Here is a 15577-nt window from a genome sequence, read left to right as displayed (position 1 = left end):
ATAATTTTCCAATTCATGTCTTTTCGCTTCCATGCGGGTGATTCGGGGTGGGCGACCTAGTATTTGTCGACTCGTGGTATCCCTATGCAATGTAAATCGGTATGGGCTACAGTCGTTATGCAATCTTTTATGTATTGCCTCGTAATATATATATAAGTTTCGACCTGAGTTCCTATGGAGTATTTAGACAATGTCAAATGTAAAATTAACTTAGATTTTTTGGTGGGTCAATTATTTTTCTGTAGTGCCGTTTTATGATTCCTTTAAATTTTTAAACGGTTATATCGTCGTGATTTATTTCAGCTATGATTGTGGTAAATTTCTTTTAATTTTTACCCAAAAGGAAGAATTTAAAATTTTTTTACTTTCCCAGATTTTCTTGTTGGTATCGCAGGCTGTGTGTTGGGTCATCCCATGCCTTGATTTCAAAGAGGAAAGGTTAATGGATGACGTTTTTAAATTATCGTCCCTCGGTGGAATATGTTCTTCTGTGATTAAGCTCTTATCTAAGGGGAAGACCTGGCACAGTCTTCGGGAAAAAATATTTTTCCGTTAATATTACATATCTTCCACGGGCATGATTCGGGATGGGCGACCTAGTATTTGTCGACTCGTGGTATCCCTGTGCAATGTAAATTGGTATGGGCTACGGGTATTACGTAATCTTTGGTGTCTTACCTCGTAATATATATAAGTTTTGATCTGAATTTCTCATGGAAAACTTAGAAAATGTCACATTTAAAATTAACTTCGATTTTTTTTGGCTTAGTTCTTTATTTTCCTGTAGTGCCGTAATTGTTTCGGTTAAATATTAAAACGGTGATATCGTCGTGTTTTTACTTCTTCTATAATAATAATAATTATGGTAAACTTCTTTTAATTTTCACCGAAAATAAATAATTTAAATTTTTTTAAAGATTTTTAGTTGGTGCCGCAGGCTGTGGTGTGGGCTACCCCGGGCCTAGATTTCAAAGGGGAAAAGTACTTACGTTGTCGATTTTCATTTTCATCCCTTATTTGAACATTTTTTTCTACGATTGGGGTGTTATCACAGCGGAAGGCCGGGCACAGTCTTCGGGAAAAAATATATTCCCATTCACATCACCTATTTTTCCATGCCCTTGATTTGGGGTGGGCGAGCAAATATTTGTGGACTCGTGGTATCTCTATGTAATGAAAATCTGTATGGGCTATGGGTGTTACATAATATTTGATGTGTTACCTCATAATGTAGATGAGTTTCGATCCGAAATTCTGAAGGAGAGTTTCGAGCCGCCGTTGATATTCCGCCGTTATCTGCTGGCGGTGCGTTTGTTTTGTCTTTTGTTTCCTGCTTTCCCGCCCAGTTTGATGCATTGTTTACAAACACAAGCTGGTTGTGCTGCAATTGATACTGCCTTTAAATTTATCTATTCCACTTTTAGCTGGTATCGTAGGAACTTTTCATAAGCTAATTATCATGGGAGTAAAAGACTTGTGGTCATGCCTTGCTCCAATATGTGAGAAGAAGTCATTGTGGGAGCTTCAAGGACAGTCAGTAGCAATTGACTTGAGTTGTTGGATATGTGACAGCCAAAACCAGTGCACTCCGGTGTTAAGACCGTACATGCGGTAAGTTAATATTGCTTATAACTTATGAGATACTTTTACTGACAATTATTGCTACGAATTGTAAGTAGAAATCTATTCTTTCGTACTTCTTGCCTCTTGATGCTGGGAATCCGACCTCTGTTTGTCCTTGAGGGAGAGGCGCCAGATATAAAACAAAATGAAATTCGAAGGAGGATAAATGGAGTGTGTGACGGAGATCCTGGAAATAGAAAAATAAAGAGGTCTAGGCTGAAGGGAATTACACTTCAGGTTGGTATAATCCCTATGAACGAACAAGATTCCTGGCAAATTTCTCTGTGTAAATTATTTTGTGATCCTAGTTTATGTATATTTTCCTGGCCATATATGTGCTATATGAGCAGACTCATTGCTTGCTTATTCCTAATAAATCCTTCGTTGCCAATAAAGGGTAAATGAACATGGATACATGTGAATAATTTTATTCCCTTGATCAGTGGGGTAGCCAAAAATTCCGTTCAGGTGGGGTCCAAACCAAGGGGGAAAATTTATAAAAAGGATTTTGATTAGCGTGTATTAAACTAATTTTAACACTTTTCACTATCGGAAAAAACTTTATTTTCTAAGAAATCATTTGTAAATTCATGATTTTTCAATATTTTGTTTTCTTTTATGAAGGAAAGTAATTAAGTTTTTATACTTCGGGTGGGAGGGGAAGGAGGCGGGTCGGACCTTTCCCCTCGCTTTGCCACTGCCCTTGACCCCAGTGAAAGGGTGTGTACAAAACTGAATTCTAAAAAAAATTCTATAATATTCCTTTCAAAAAAGCATCAGGTTCTCTTTTATATTCCCTTGATTTTATATAACATTTTTCACTCTATGTTGTAAATGAAGCAGCTAATGAAAAATTAGAATTTTATAATTGCAAAATACTTTGGTTCATGTAATCTGAGTCATTTAATATTACACCTTTCATAAACGCCTCATGATAGATGTTAGCATTGAGGAGGACCCCGAAGCTCGGGGCCCTCGACTATTGTTGACCTGGTCAGGCTACTCATATGTAGTAGCACTCCAATCATTGAGAAACCTTTTTTACCATTAGCAAACTATATTTTGTGGTGATTTGCTACTGTGTTACCATTCTGATTATCGCCAAAAATAATTTTCAGTGCCAAAAGTTGCTTGAAGCACTAGGTGTCTGTTCAGTGCCAAGTCCTGGAGAAGCAGAAGCCATGTGTGCACGTCTTAATGATTCCATGGTGAGTTTGCCATGTGAGATGTTTTCATTGTCCTCTTTCATAGTGAAATTTATGTCTCTTGCTCCCCTACTTCTCTCTAATACTTAAAATCCTTGTTATTACAGGTTGTTGATGGCTGTATAACTCAAGACAGTGACTGCTTTCTATATGGTGCAAAAACTGTTTACCGTAACTTCTCTGCTGCTTGCAGTAGTAAGGGTGGTAAGTTTTTGAAATTATGTGGAAGCATATTGACTGTTTGGAATCAGTGTGAAAACTCCAAAGGAAGGCAATAAGGTAGTTTCCTTCATCAAAGAAAATGAAAGGCGTTGATTGCGATCCGTTACCCACCATTAGTGTATTCATAATATACAAATTATTTGATTTTAGAAATATCGGTTTAGACGAATGGCATTGGTCCATTTTTATCCTCATTTGAAAAGGGCCAGATTGGTGCCCATGCGATGCCCCTCCACGTGACATCACAGGGACCTAGTTTCTGTACGAGTAGATAGGAGTTTTACATCGTCTGAGATTACCAATGCATGCATGAGGCACAGAGCTCAGGGAAACATCTCTTAATAATTACCTATTAAAACTGGCTAAGGTCTGAAAGTTTCCTTCGTTTGATAAGGTATTAATAATCCTTATATAAGCCAAGCGCTACCAGCCAGCAGGGCACTCAGCTACCCGCTAGCAGCCTGCGTCGTATCAGCGCTAAGCCTCGCCTCAAGGTCACCTCACAGGGCGGCAGCGGGGACCAGAAATACGTCGCACGGGGAGATTTCCTATCATTCATACTTACGCGTCGCGTTTTCGCACGCTTGAAAATTTTCACTTTTCATTTTATTGCGAAAAATAGATATCATCATTTAAAAATCTAAAAGCGTGAAATACGTACTCCAGGAGTAATAATCTTTCGATTTAGGCAATAAAAAAATAATAGGAAACCAACCTATTATCCATAGGCTTCCTTTTTTTTAGACATTTTAGACATTTTTTCCCATGAAAATATCATTTTTCGGGATTCATTGTGCATTTCAGCTTAACTGTTCAAAGTGGCTGGCTACAGCTAACTTCCTCATGTTTTTTCTGTCATTATATTAGATAGAGGATGAAGGAGGAATTATAGCACATACCTGATGAGAGTAGCAGAAAAACCAGCAAAATGATGTTGCTTTAAATCTGTAAATGCAAATGGAAAATTAATCCTAAAGATTTTTTCACCAGACAAAGTGTTGCTGCTAATTAATACTTTGGCTTGTTCAGTAATAAATTGCTGCTCCTATATGTTACCAGTTATACCACCAAGCCATTATGCATACTCTTTGAGGAACTGGCTGGTGATGTTAGTGGTAGCTCACTTAACCACAAAACTAGAACCATGAGCCTCAATGCCATTGACATGGGAATTCAGGACCCTGCATAGTGTATTTGTTTGCATTGTGGCCTAGAAAGCTGAAGGTCTTGTGTTCAATTTCAAATCCATGAGAATTTTTTGAGCAGCAAGAGGAAAATTCAATTTCAAAACCTTTTCAGGACAAAGTCACCTCGCATCTCACAAGGAGGTCGGGTGCAGACAATGCCTAAAGTGCAACAAGGGCGTACCCAGGTGCACGTTCATGTTAACTGCAAAAATTCCACCTAGAAAAAATCGTTTGCCTTGATCAGAATTCAAACCTACTTTGTGCCAGTGGATCGACAACTGATGCTCCACCTCCTCAATGTCAAGTTGTGGGTGCACCATAGCTCATTGAGAAGGTGTAGCAGCTGCATAAGCTGCAAAGTTGTGTGCCCATGGATTGCAGCATTGTATCCTATAGAAAAGCTGCTCTTCTGAATGCCTTTTCTACCACTTGTCTTCCTCGGGTGGGTATGCTTGATGACAAAAAATAAGGTAGCTTGAGGATATAGAATTTTCCTCTGCAATTTTTTCAAAAGTTTTCTCATAACAAATTTCTTCCTTTGGTGGTATTTGTCCATATTGTTGTATGGAATACTCATCAATAACATAGGCAATTTTCTTCGTATAATTGAACCTTGCCCTGCATAAAATTATATTTTTTGCTTTCTATTTCACAGCTGGTTTTGCTGTGGATTCATATGACATGCTTCGAATTCAAGAGCTCCTAGGCCTAGATCGTGAGGCACTTGTGGCTTTAGCTTTGCTCTGTGGCTGTGACTATCAAGATGGATCTGAAAGTGGAGCTAGAGGCGTGGCCGGAATTGGGATAGAAAAAGCTAGCCAACTCATAATTGGTCTCTCCAAGATGTTCGGCAATGTCCTCTACAGGTAGGATATTCTAATGAGGATGTATATTAACCCTTTTGTGCATGTCGTCAAATATAACCGACACAGATTTTCCTGAATTCATTGTAAAGAAAGAAAATTGGCTATAGCCCATGAAGGGTATGAGAAGTGACTGCATCGTGAGCAATAAACTTGGGTATACCTCTAACTCTAAAGACCCAGTGTAACAAAGGATTAGGCCTGCTGTTAGGGTCAAATCCCTCAAGTTGAAATAGTTTCATCATAGGCAGCATGACCTACCAGTGGGTCACACTTAACTTGATGTCGCAGCACAGAAGTTATCATGAATAGTATAGACACTATTAGTTTCATGTCTTTAGCATCTTATCTTGCTAAATGGCAATAGCTACAAAATTAAGAAAAAGTGTAATTTTGGCATCTCACAAGGAGGTCGGGTGCAGACAATGCCTGAAGTGCAACAAGGGGGTACCCAGGATCATGGGGGAGACAAGCCATGGTCTAGGGGGGCATGCCATGGTCAAGGGGGGGGGCAAGCCAAGTTGTGACATTATAGCATGGAAAAGGTGAATGAAACTAACATTTTCAGAAAATTATAACAGTGCTTTATTAGTTTATGAGATTATTTCCTTGAAAAAATAGTTTTATTTTTGTTACATATCTTATACTAATACGTATAATTTTTCATGGGTTTAAAGAACATTTGTTGAATATTTTCGTTTCAATTCATTACTGATTTTGCTTAAAGACTTTTGCGATTTTAGCTTCTAAGGGGGGGCAGCTGCCCCCCCCCCCTTCTCCTCACTAGGTACGCCCATGAAGTCCAATACTTCTATAGTTTTATTTTCCTTTGTGGTAAGGTTTCACTGAGACACACAACCATAAATTTTTCTTGGGGAGGGGGTGCTTGGTCTGTGAGTTTCCTTGACTGAAAGTAATTTGTCAATTATAGCACCTATAGGAAAACCATACATTTTCTTATATCAGCTATTAATTTCGTTTGCATTATGATGGAATTAATAGCCAACTTTGTTATTTCTAAAGGGACAGTCTGCTCTCATTCTACCTGCCCAGAGGGCCTGCAGTCAGTCTAGTCATGCATGTGTGTCTTTTTACTGCCACAAAGATAATGGTGATATTGCTCTCTGTGATTTTCATTTCCAAGATTCATGCTCTAATATACTACTCTATATTGAAAATTGGAGTGTCAGACAATAGGTGCCCTTGCACTAATGTCTACTCAGCATATACTCAGCACATTAAAGATAACTTAGAAACCTACCCCATACGATCCACCATCCACTCTCATGACACTAGGGCTAAAAATAGCCTAAATATTAATTACTGTAGGCTGTTTAAGACCAACAACCAGTCTGACAATTTGGGAGTAAAATTATTTAATAAATTACCCAGCAAAGCCAGATCAGTGAGCATCACTAGACTGAAAAATGTGCTGGAAAAGTGGCTGTGCAATTATCCACTGTACTCAATTCATGAATATTTTGAGCTGGACTTTTCTTCTCTTTTATTTTAAATGTAATCTTTGTAATGTATGTGTTTCTAATGTTTTGATCCAATGTACATGTTTTGTATGTTTCGTTGTATCGAATGTTTTTATAAATGTGTTGTATACAACATCCGCGAGGGCCAATCCTCGCCGTGGATGAATAAAGATAAAGATATGTATCAAGGATAGTTGGCACAAAAGAAAAAATATTCGGAATAAAAATTTTTTTTCAGAAAAAAACTTTCGAAATAGGCTGATGCCCCCAAAGCTCCCCCCTTCCCTCTGGCTACGTACTCAGAGTAAAACCTACAGTTATCAGTAGTAGCTATGCAAAAACCTTGAAAATCCTTCTTTCTTTGTCTCTTTCTGATATTAATACAGTCATGCAATGTGATATTCCTGCAAAATAGTATCTGGAAACTATAGTCAAAATTACTGATACATGTATGGAACTACACACATAGTCATAGAATTTAAAAATAACAAAATATTGTTACCAGTGTTTTCCAAACTGCTATTTTAGGCTAAAATCTTGGAAGAGTGACTCATATTATTGTAAACTTGAGGAGGAAGTTGCTGCTGTTGAGAGTGGTACAACCTGTATCCTATGTGGTCACCGTGGAAGTTTGGGAAGACATGATCGAGCAGGCTGTAAAAGCTGTGGTTCCCAAGAAGGCTGTGAAATTAAAAAGAAACTCCCTAAAGAAAACTCTCTCCTCAGCGTGTCAGTGTAAGTCTTTTGATTTCCTCCTTCTTCTAATGTATCTGGAAAAAATATCTTGGATTCACAACTGATTTATTTGTGAAATTATTGAGTTGAGCCACTATGTAATTGGCTAAGTGAATATGTACAAAGACAGGAAATCCAAGTGCCAATTAAAGTTGGCTAGTAAAATATCTCCAATACTGATTTTTCAATTGCCTTAACACACTCAATGCTGAGAAAATTTATCGTAACGCACCGCCACGCGGAAAAAATATTTCGCAATAATATCAGATATTATGTCTTCCTTAATCGTATACAATCATACATAGTTCAAAATTATTAAAATTTGCACTATTAATAAATAAAATATTAAATATTATTATAAAATTATAATAATTATATTATTATAAAAATAAACCAAAAAATCTGCTGCAAGCAAACGTCTTGTATCCAGTCACAGGAGAAAACACATTGAGACGCTGGGCACAATTGCAGGGTCTAGTAGAAGACGCGGAGGCAGATGGCGGGCCGAGAAACCTAATGGGACCGATGCCTTGTATTCAAGGCATCCGCGTCCTAGGCTAGCGCGGGATGCCTTGAATTCAAGGCATCCGCATTGAGTGTGTTAAGCCAGGGGCGGATCCAGGATTTCTTTCTGGGTGGGGCACAAGCAAGGCCGTATCCAGGATTTTGTTCAGGGGGGGGCACAAGGATACCTCGTCGTACAAATCGAACGAAATGATAATGGGACCGCATTAAAAATCTAGCATATTTTTAAGGGTCTGGGGGGGCACGTGCCCCCCCCAGACCCTTATGCCTTAAGCAATTGTCAATGTGGAGGCAAAGACAGGTGTTAATCCACCAAGGGCTAGGGTAAGAGTCTTTAATTGGCATTTGGTTTTTGTTTTAGTTTGAGTACGTATACATATTTATATTATCTCACAGTGCACGAGAACATGGTTATGCTCAAGATTCAGACAGAGATGGTGTGTCACACAATATCACATGCCACTCAGAGGTAGAAACATGAGACTCGGATAAACTTTTGGTAATCATTTGGCTGTCACGTATGTCAATTGAATTATGTCATGGTCACTTTCTTTCTTCTATTGAAGTAAGACTGGATAAAAATTACAAATAGAATGTGAAAGAGTCGATTGAATGAAAATGTGTTTAGTCACAAGACTTTCTTGATAAATATTAATGAAGTGCCTCTTTCCGATCAAGTCTAAATCAAACTAGAATGAAATATTCTCACTTTCACTGTGAAATAGAAATTCCATTTATGTGTGTCTTGCTAGAATTTAAATGTTACTGTAAAGAAGCCACTACCATTTGTAACAAACCTCACTGTGAAAAGATTAACAAAATGGCATCACGACAATTCTGTCACTCACTGTAAGCATACCAACCTTTAATGTAATATAATTTATATAGCAATTTCCAGATTTATGGTATTAGTGGCAATAAGATGCTGTTTATGGGAAATTTAATTTCTACATTATTCTCATCCCATATTGAGTCCAGGCCTACACAATATTAACTTTTTTGTGTAATACAAATATTTGTAATACATAGATTCTGAATTATTCCATAGTAAATTATTAACTCCAATGTCACCATTAGATGTGCAACGACCTATCTTGTATTGGTAATACCATGCTGAATATGTTACTGTTTAGAATCAACTCTTAACTGTAGGCAGTTTACAACAGATCTGCTACCAGGTACTCTTTAGTTATTTTGGTGATGAAATTTTGATTTCTTGTTGTCCTGAATTCCCCATGGTTAATACTAAAGAAAACACCTACTTTGACAGAGAGAAGAGGAAATTACTCATGTTAGAGTTGAAAGTTCGAGCCAAAGCAGTGACGTATCCTGGATTTCCATCTCAGGCAATCATTGATGAATTCCTAGCCCCTGTGCCTTTTACTGTTCCACTGAAACCCTCGGATATTTCATGGAATCAACCAAACCTGACTCACTTCTTGGTAGGTAGTGGAAATGCTTGGATATTGGATTCTATGAGATCCAATATGTATACACATCCTAACCTCAGTGGCTAAGGATTAAGTGCCCCCGCCCCTTCTTGCAGTTTCTGGAAAAATTGAAATGATGATAATCATAAGGTGGCTCTCCAGGGAAATTTTTTGTTTCACCAACTTTAAAAAAAAATTTAATGACTGATGAATAGGTATATAAAAGCTTATAGTTAAGGCATGTCAAACTTCAGATGCATTATCGATGAGAGGTATTGCAAGCCACTATGGGGCCTCGGAAAGTCATGAATCACCCTCTCCCCCAAAATAACGACCTTAATCTACCCCTGACTAACCTTAGCTTATCCCACGTAGCACAAAATATCAACTAGATATCTAGAAAATATCTTCAATATCTTGGATATTTTAAATATCTACTGGATTTCTAGAGAATATCTTTTTTGAGTGGCGGCTCTTTTTTGTATTTCCAGTGAACTGAGCCAAATAGCACCTCAATCTTGAAAAAAAAACTGTAACTGCGATGCTTTTCGGTGGATGGATAGATAAAGTCATTGTACACACATGCACTAAAGAAGCGGACAGTTTTGACATCAATAATTATTTAAGCAAAATTTATTATTTAATTAATCAAAATTGATGGTTAACTATGAATTATCTCAGCCTAGTTGCCATCAATAAACAAATCCAATTCAGTGGAATAAAAGGTATGTAAAAATTCTGGTCCCTTCTTTTTATAATTAATTCACAAATAATTTTTCATTATCGTAACAAATATTGCCATTGCCTTTTACGTATCACAGTTATGTAGTACTCGTTCATTCATAGCCCTGATGAAGGTGTTTAAATACGATGGCAAAAACTTGCATTAAAAATTCTTCAAGACCTATACTGGTTAGACAATCAACATTCATTGATAATGTTGCAGAGTCCTTTGAGAAATCTAAAAGGAAATTGTGAGGATTTGAAGCTGCTTTGGAAACTTCAAATTTGGAATCGGAGGAGGAAGCCCCCATTAGAAAGAGGTGAAGCCAGAAAGGTTCCTATATCCAGGAAGAATCCCCAGAAGACACCCAACCATCACCTCTTGCTCCACCAGAAGGCTGTCAGTTGAAAATAAACCCTCCTGGTTATACTGAAAAATATTATACTTTAGTCATTTATCCTGAATTTTCCCAACAGATCGAATTTGAATATGAATGTCTAGAAAGTACATATCTTCTTCAAGATATCTTGTAGATATCATAAAGCGGACATTCAGATATCTGCAAAATATCTAGAAGATTTTACAAGAAATTTTCTAGACATTAGCTGAAGACATTCTAGATATTTTCTAGACATCTAGTAGATACTATTTTGTGCTATGTGGGATATAGACAACTTTGGCTGTCACTTCTGAACATCCATAGCATTTCAAGGAATAGACCTAGTACTTTTCCACAGTGATCTTATTGTACAAATATATTCTTGATTGGCAAAGATTGTTTGGCTTTTCAATGCTATTTCTGCACCCCTTGGAAATTGCATGTGGGTGCCATTGCACATGCTGTAGACATGCCTATACTCACAAGGGTTGAGAACCCAAGTGTTACCTTCAGATCATGTTCAAACTTTGCAGATGGAAAATGAAATTTTTAGGGATACGTACATGATTTTACTCAAGTGCCTAGAGAGCCTTAATTATTGGGATATTTTTGGTAGAAAGTACCAATTATACGCCTTAAGTCATGTAACCCAAGACGTTACAACACCATAACATTATAGCTGTACAGCACTGTCCGTGCTCTTCCTTGAGCCTTGAAACGTAAGATTAATGTTAATGTGGCTTGCAGTATTATTGTGTCACGTTTTTAAGGAATATAGGCGTTTTATTTGTAATTTCTATTGACAGTATCACAAAAAGAGAGGCCTATTAGACCCTTGAGCAAAGAAATTTATCTCTTAAAATGTCATTTTCTATCATACAATGCTAGGTTTCAACGTGATCTTGTGTCGATGCTAGGGTACCTTCCGTTGTTAGAGGAAAAAATTATCACTGCCATAATTTTAAAGTGTTAAACTTTTAAAGTTAGTGATTTTAAATATCATAAAAAAGAGCCATATGTGATAACAGAAAGTTAGGTTGTCCGCAACTCTGTGACCATCTGAATTTATTCATTTTGAGGTCTCGGCATCTTTTTAGGATATTGCTGAAAAGTACCTGGGGTGGCAGCAAGATTATTCCTTGGCCAAGTTCCTTCCCCTGTTAACAAGATGGAAGGTTATGCAGGGAACTAAGGCTCAGGAGGTAATGCATCCCTATGATGTTCAACCCAGCACAATCAAGAAGAAAAGGATTTCCAAAGGTGTCCTCTGTTTTGAGGTATATATTTCTAATTATGTCTCTTATTTTATCTCAAGTCTAGATAAAGCTTTGGCAAGCAATTGTCTTTTATAGTGTATGATTTGTCGACTTTTTACAACATTTTTCTTAACTTCACTTGGGCTCTCTCAGTTTTGTCAAAATCTTGCTATCGATTTTTCAACTACATTGCGACTAACTTGTACTCTTAAATTTCCAGGATAGCTCAGAACCAGGTTACGAGGCATTTTTTCTTACAATTTCATCATGTTTGGAAGAGTATTTCGTGCAATAATCAGAAATAAAAATTAAATATGTATGTAGATTCGTGCTAAAGATGGCCACCAAAATACAATGCCACCATTGCCAATGCAATTACCAAAAAATCAAAGTTCTTAGAAGAAAGAATTTTATCCTAGACACTAAATTCTGTGACTTATTTTTATTATTTGCATTGGAAAATAAAAAATAATAACAAGTCAAATTGATTAATTATGCGATTTCCCATTTTAAAAAACTGACAGCTGGATAACCTTAACCCCTTTCACAAAGCACTTTACGACTTCACAAAATCCTGATGAGCGAGACTCTCTGTTTCAGTTACTCCCTGACTTGGCACAATGGCCTTAAATGGTTTTTTGTTGTTCACATTCTTGGGAGTGATTGCATCCTCCAATGAGCAGTTTTCCCTGTATGATTTAATGATCTAATTATGTCTCCATGAAACTCAGGAAAAGTGGGAGGTAACTTTTGAGTTTTATTTTACATCATGACTAATCTTGTAAATACTTGTAAAATATTTTTTTAAAAATCTTTTTATAGTGAGTTTGTACTGATTGATATTTGCTTAAAACGAATTATTTTACTTCTCCATTCTTCTGTATATGACCTTGATTGTGTGTACATATTGTGAGTTTGTAGTATTTTGTATTCTTGACTTGCCCTATATCCAATTTCTTGGATCAACTGGGCTAATAAAAAATTATTATTAATCTTTCCTCTTCTTTTCTCCATATTCTGAAATTAGGCACCTGCATTGCTGTGTGAACGATTCACCTGCCGTGAGAGAGTTACTGCCATATCCACCCGTTCTAATCCTGACCTTGAAATTCCTCTAGCCCGCACCAAAATATTTTTTAACTCTTTTCAACTTAATGCTTCTAGATTCTGGAATTCCCTATCGCTATATATCAAATCACCACAATCCCTTCAATGCTTCAAAGAAAGATTGTACTGTTATTTATTACTAGGTTTTAAATTTGTTTACCATTTTTCTTTCCAAGTGTTCGATAAGATTTCTTAAAACTTATATTTTTGAATTATTGACAGTGAATATTTTGTTGTGTTGTTGTCAAACATTTTTCTCTTGTAAAGCCTTGCCATGATTTCTTTAAAACAGAAAATAATTCTTTTTTGTGTTGGTGATATGGAATATTTTCTTAAAATTATATTTGTTTTCAGATATACGTATATGCAATTTCTTTTCTTTGCTCTTGTAGGTTATCCTAGAGCATAGTAAACATTCATTCATTCTCTACTGAATTCTTTTAATGAGTTCTGATTTCAGGCCTGAGTGAACGACCATATTTAGACTTTAAATTATCCAGGTTCTCATCATGTTACTAAAAATAATAGCCTACCACAAAAACAACTACATGTGTATTGACAACTCATTGGTGGAAGTGCTGCCTTGCTAAGTTCCCTTATCATTCAACTCTCACAACTGTAAAGGAAGTGATGAAACTTTTATGGATGTTATTGCTAGGGAAGTAGGATGACAGTATGCATAACGTCAATTCACTGAATGAAATGCTCTGTGATATGATTGACATTTTTATCTGAATGTGGAACCCTTTTCTATAAATTTAGTTTTGAATTTCATTTAATAACAAGATATCCCTTAGAAATGAAGTTGCTCCACATCATAAAACTACCTCCAACTTATTTATTCTGCTGGTTCACTTTTAATTTACCCATTGTTTGATCCATTTATGTACGTAACATATATTAAGGCTACGCACAATGCTATTGTTATTCCCTTATTTTTATTTAGGTCGAGTGGAAGATTGTGCCCAAAATATTGGAGACTACCATATTTTCAACTTTGGAGCCTGTGTATCTTTTTGAGAAAGCATACTCTTTATTATCTGAAGAATTTCTCGTAGCAAAATGCAAAGGAAAAGGGAAACCAAAAGTTGGTACGTATGTTGTGCAGTCAAGACTAGTTGGCCCAGCAATAAAATCATATCAACTCGAGATACAATTAACATTTGAGATATATGTATTCATGATCACTATTTTAGTGTAAAATCAATTATTGTAAAGTCTCAATGGAAAATATTGTCAGTTCGAATGCATGCAAATTTTTGTTTTAAAAATAACTCTACCATCACCAACATTAAATACTTCAGATAAATATGATTTTCTTTTCAATCCCTTTATCATTCACTTTATCCTGCACATTGTACGTGATGATGGCCTTCTATGGCTGAATACAGTCACACAGACATTAAACCTGAATAATTTTCTTCATCGACAATTGATGATATAATTTTTTAAAATATTAGTTGAAAGTTTTTAACTCTACGATGCTGTAATTTAACTTAATATGTCTTCCTCTTAGCAAAAGCTGCATTGCCAATTCATTTTGGTTTCATAATATCACAATCTTTATTGGAATAATGAAAAGTTTACATTTTGTTTCAGGAGGTGGAAAATCAACCATCAAAAATAAGACGAGCAAGGGGTGCAGTTGTTCTGGGCGTAAAAGGGGCCATATTTGTCAATTTTTTGACAAAAAGTCGAGTGATAATAGCAATAGTACAACTGAAGAAAAAGACAGTGCTTTGTCTTCTGCCATAATCAGTGTCACCGAGATGTTGGGTAATACTTCTATCAAAAATGACAACTCATTTTCCTCTGATGAGGAACCTGTTTCAGATTTGGATGACGATGATTTTGATCCCTTAGAATTGTCGGCCATTATAAATGGGATTGTTGAAGGAAACTCTAGCTCTCACGAAGAACATGGTGTTGTTACTAGAGAAAAAGAGTTATTGACTAAGTGCAATATGAGTGAACCTTGGGATTCAAGGCTCACCTCTGATGATGTGGAGTGTGAAGATAATCTTTTTCAAGTAGAATTCATCAAGGAAACAAAAAGCACAGTTGCTGAAATGTGCGTTTACGATGAAGATATTAAGGTGCTATGTCAGCAGTTAGAACATGTTGACTTGGAAAAGATTACTAAAAGAGATGAAGTAGACAAAAATAGCACTGATGATGATGAACTCAAAGTGACCCCTGCCATGGAAGGTCGATCTTCTGAACCCAATTTTGACCTTGGTACTAGTGTTTTCTTACAAAGTCCATAATAAATTAGTAATGCAAGTAAATGAATGGATAATTCTTTATCAAAATGGAATCCCATTTGCATTTGCAACTACAAAAAGAGGTTTAATATCAGCTATCTAATCATAGAGACTTTGTTGTCTCTACAGTAATAGAAAAGCCATCTCTATGCCTAATTAACTACCACGAAAATGTTTACATCCACCCCTCAAATATAAATTAATTGACTTGCATTACTTAAATGCATAATGGTATTGACTCATGGTCACTTGTGTAGGAGAACTTTTTAACCGGTCTTTTTTTAATATGTACTGGAATTCTGGTGAGGGTAACTCATTGCCCATATTGCAAAAAAATTTATGTTTTACAAATGTTTATGACGTTTTTTTCTTTCTTTCATGCTAATACCTTATTTATAAAAAGATAATGTGAGTTTTGACTGGTTCCGTAGCTGATGCAAAGCAGGAAGATTGCTTTAGCAAAGTGAGAGCTTTCTTTGAGAACCATTTGGGTTAGAGCAAAAACAGTTTTAAGCAAATTTGTCCAAAGTGAGGGATGCTTGTATCGAGTTTTTTTTGCAACTCCCTGTTTGATTG

The 15577-nt window shown here is 36.3% G+C and overlaps 1 protein-coding gene across 2 annotated transcripts; it reads left to right on the top strand.

The window, feature by feature from the left end:
* Positions 1-1321: 1321 nt before the first annotated feature.
* LOC124166907 (flap endonuclease GEN) lies at positions 1322-15356 on the top strand. 2 transcript variants are annotated; one of them, XM_046544616.1, is made up of 10 exons: positions 1322-1611; positions 1680-1860; positions 2742-2831; positions 2936-3032; positions 4893-5103; positions 7110-7316; positions 9112-9283; positions 11472-11651; positions 13684-13828; positions 14337-15356. In XM_046544616.1, the coding sequence occupies exons 1-10, from the start codon at positions 1460-1462 to the stop codon at positions 15002-15004; spliced, it is 2103 nt and encodes a 700-aa protein (XP_046400572.1). In that variant the 5' UTR covers positions 1322-1459; the 3' UTR covers positions 15005-15356. The 2 variants fall into 2 exon arrangements, with proteins under 2 accessions (XP_046400572.1, XP_046400573.1); XM_046544617.1 differs by having other exon boundaries at positions 1521-1611; positions 1744-1860.
* Positions 15357-15577: the final 221 nt, after the last annotated feature.

The sequence above is a fragment of the Ischnura elegans genome, chromosome 10, assembly GCF_921293095.1.
Source record: "Ischnura elegans chromosome 10, ioIscEleg1.1, whole genome shotgun sequence".
Lineage (NCBI taxonomy): Eukaryota > Metazoa > Arthropoda > Insecta > Odonata > Coenagrionidae > Ischnura > Ischnura elegans.
The sequence above is the reverse complement of the archived record's forward strand: the minus strand, read 5'-3'. Positions and strand labels throughout refer to the sequence as shown.